The following is a 3033-nucleotide window of genomic DNA, read 5'->3' on the forward strand; positions in this document are numbered from 1 at the left end:
CTTGATCTTGGATGCTTTAGTTTATTGATTAATATTTCCTCTAGTTAATTGTGTTATTTAATATATTAGTTGATTATTATCATCCATTATTGATTGGTGACGTGCTTAGTGATTAATTGAGTCTGATTAATTGAATGAACCATAGTCTCTTGGGATTCGATCCTTACTTGCCCTACTACACAGTTAGAAGGAATAGTTAGGTTATTTTTGTTAGGTACGCGATAAGCCTATCAAATTTTGGCGCCGTTGCCGGGGACTAACGGTTTTCATCTAATTATTTGTGATTCGTTTTTGCTAAGATTTTGGTTTGTTGCTTTGGCTATTATTAACTTCTTTTTCTCTTATGAGTTGATGATATACATGCCTTGGAGATGGATGATTTATTGTCACGTCTTGCATCTGGCCATTGTTCTTGTTATTATCTTTATCATGAAAACCCTGATTGCCCTTATAGTGAGTATTTTGTTCGAGCTCCGGATGATTTTAGAATCTTTCCATTCATATATGATTATTCTAAAAAACGGTTTGTTCTAAATGAAATTTATTGGAGGATTCATGATGAATATTATCATAATTTGTATAATACGTCGGAGGAAGAATCATTTGTTGAAAAACCGATGGTTAAAGAGTCATTGGTTATAGAATCAGTGGTTGAGGTATCATTGGTTCCAATAGAAGAAGAATCATTAGTTGTAGAACCATTGGTTGAAAAGTCATTGGTTGTAGAACCAATGGTTGAAAATTCTTTTTCTTTTGCTAATGAACTTATTCGTGAGCGTAAAATAATAGAGACGTTATTGGGTGATGATAAAGAACAAGACTACCTCCATGTTCGTTCTATTAATTCTAAATTTTTAGCGGAGGAAGCAGAAGGTTGTGGTGTATCTTCATCTTTTTCTTTTGATTTTTCTTTTTACCTTGAGTTATCTTTGTGTGCTCCTAATCTTTTCTATGTAAGGATTACTGTGCTTGCAATTGAGCCCTATATAGTGCTTAATGAAATGTTTGCAGGAGCGTATGATAAGTTACTCAAGGCGTTAAATTCTTCTGATGGAAGGAGAATGGTCAAGCTTAAGACCTTGATAAACTAGCGCTTTGCGGGAGGCAACCCGTATTTCATTATTTTTATTTTAGTCTTTTCTAATTTTTGTGTGTTTTCATTTTTCTTTGATTCTTAGAGAGGTAAGGAGAGTACATCTTATGCTTGTGGGAGTTCTCTTGGTGCAGATTTTGATCTAAAAGGCTGATTTAAAAGGAGAAGAATTCGCTGGACTGCGTTCGAGTTCGATCAGGAAGAGCTCGCCCGATCGGGCGCGCGTATGGATCAGCAAAACTGCTCAATTTCGACAGGCCATAACTTTCTGGTTAATTATCGGATTTTTTTTATGTGACCTATCGTTGGAAAGATCTTTAAGTATACTTTCCAATGCAATTAGAATCACTGCATTATATTTTATACATCAAAAGTTATGATCAAAACAGTGCACATGACTCAATTTTATTCTTTTTCCCACTAACACTTTGTTTCGTTTTTGCTCAATTTTGTTCCAAAGAGATGCATTGCAATCCTCGAGGCTTTGGTGACATTATTTTGGGTGATGATGAAGATGAGGTTTGACTACAAGTTTCCCTTTAAGACAATGAGGACATTGTCTGATTTAGCTTGGGGGGAAGTTCTTGTGTACACAAGGTACATCTTTCACTCTCTCTTTCTACTTTAGTGTGTTTTCACTAGCAGTAAGGTTTAATGCTTTCTTCTGGAAAAAGAAATGAAAAATAAAAGAATCATGATAATGAACGGCCAACGGCCATTGAACTACTTCCCTGTGCCCCTATCCTTTATGCCAAAAGGTTTTGATTTATTTTCGATTGAAAGACTTGCATAGTGGACTAAAAGATCATGATTTGACCTTGAATTTGTTGATCCCTAGTAGGAGTCAAGGTTATTTAACTATGTATGATTCAGGAGCTTGACTGTGTTAACCGTGAGGCTTGAGCCTTATATATTCATTCTTGTGTGTGTTTAGTTCCTGGTGTAGCATTGATCTTAGTTTTGACTTTAGACTCTTAGTAGTGTGTCGTAATGCATTGCACGTGCACATTGAAATGACGAAGGCCATGTTCATTAGGTAGCCTCCAGACAAAATTAGAACATCAGTTCCCTTCTTGCTTACCCATGTTGTAGCTTGACTATATTTTTCATTAACTCCACAAAAATTACCCCTTGGCCCCAATTTGATTACTTTTCCCAAGTCTAGCTTGGGGGAGCTATTTTATGCGGTATTTTTGCGTGATTCTGTTTCAAGTTGCAATTGATGCGAAAATATTGAAAAGAAAAGGAAGAAGAAGAGAAAAAGTGAGAAAAGGAGGTTTGATTGAATTACTTGAAAAAAAAAAGTAACATTTCTTGAAAAAGAAAGAGAGAAATAAAGAAAAGAAAGAAAAATATTTGGAAAAAGTTTCAAATGAAAAATTGTTGGATTGAAATAAAAAAAATAAAAAGATAAAAAAAAAAAATAAAGAAATGAAGCAAACAAGTAAAAGAAGGTTGAAGAGTTGAGAATGTAGGTGGATGAGATGATGGTTGTGTTTTCATTGTAATTGGGTTTGTGTTTCATTGATCGAAGTTGATGAATCGAGGTGTGACTCATCGCATTTGATAGTTCCCCCCGGTTAGACTATTATAGCTCTCATTCCCCAAATTATTGTCCTACCCATTCTTATTCCCGACCTACGTTACAAGCTTCACAAAGTCCTTCCGATCTTCGTGCATGGCATTGCGTTCATGTGAATTGAGTCTTTTGTCAAAATGCTGGAGTATATGTTGCATTTCAAGTCGACATTGACTAGGTTGAGCGTTATTATAACCCTCTAAACACGCGAGTGTTGTGAGATGGGGGGATTGCATTGTTGGTGGGGATGGTGAGAGATCGAGCTCATTTTTAGCTCGCCACATAAAAAGTGTGTTGAGTGACCACCGATGTGAGATACTCTAGTCTTCGATTCTTGAATTATAAATGGTTGGTCTCATTT

General features: G+C 35.7%; 1 protein-coding gene across 1 annotated transcript; it reads left to right on the forward strand.

Moving 5' to 3' along the window:
- Positions 1-223: 223 nt before the first annotated feature.
- On the forward strand, positions 224-1593 carry LOC110685246. The gene is made up of 2 exons (XM_021861745.1): positions 224-1364; positions 1554-1593. Exon 1 carries the CDS (start codon positions 372-374, stop codon positions 1089-1091), a length of 720 nt encoding a protein of 239 aa, XP_021717437.1. The 5' UTR covers positions 224-371; the 3' UTR covers positions 1092-1364; positions 1554-1593.
- The last annotated feature ends 1440 nt before the right edge of the window (positions 1594-3033 follow it).

The sequence above is a fragment of the Chenopodium quinoa genome, unplaced genomic scaffold, assembly GCF_001683475.1.
Source record: "Chenopodium quinoa cultivar QQ74 unplaced genomic scaffold, ASM168347v1, whole genome shotgun sequence".
NCBI lineage: Eukaryota > Viridiplantae > Streptophyta > Magnoliopsida > Caryophyllales > Amaranthaceae > Chenopodium > Chenopodium quinoa.

What these genes read in the sequence shown, in the direction of transcription:
- LOC110685246 (XM_021861745.1), top strand. Translation starts at nt 372, where the DNA reads ATGGATGATTTATTGTCACGTCTTGCATCTGGCCATTGTTCTTGTTAT.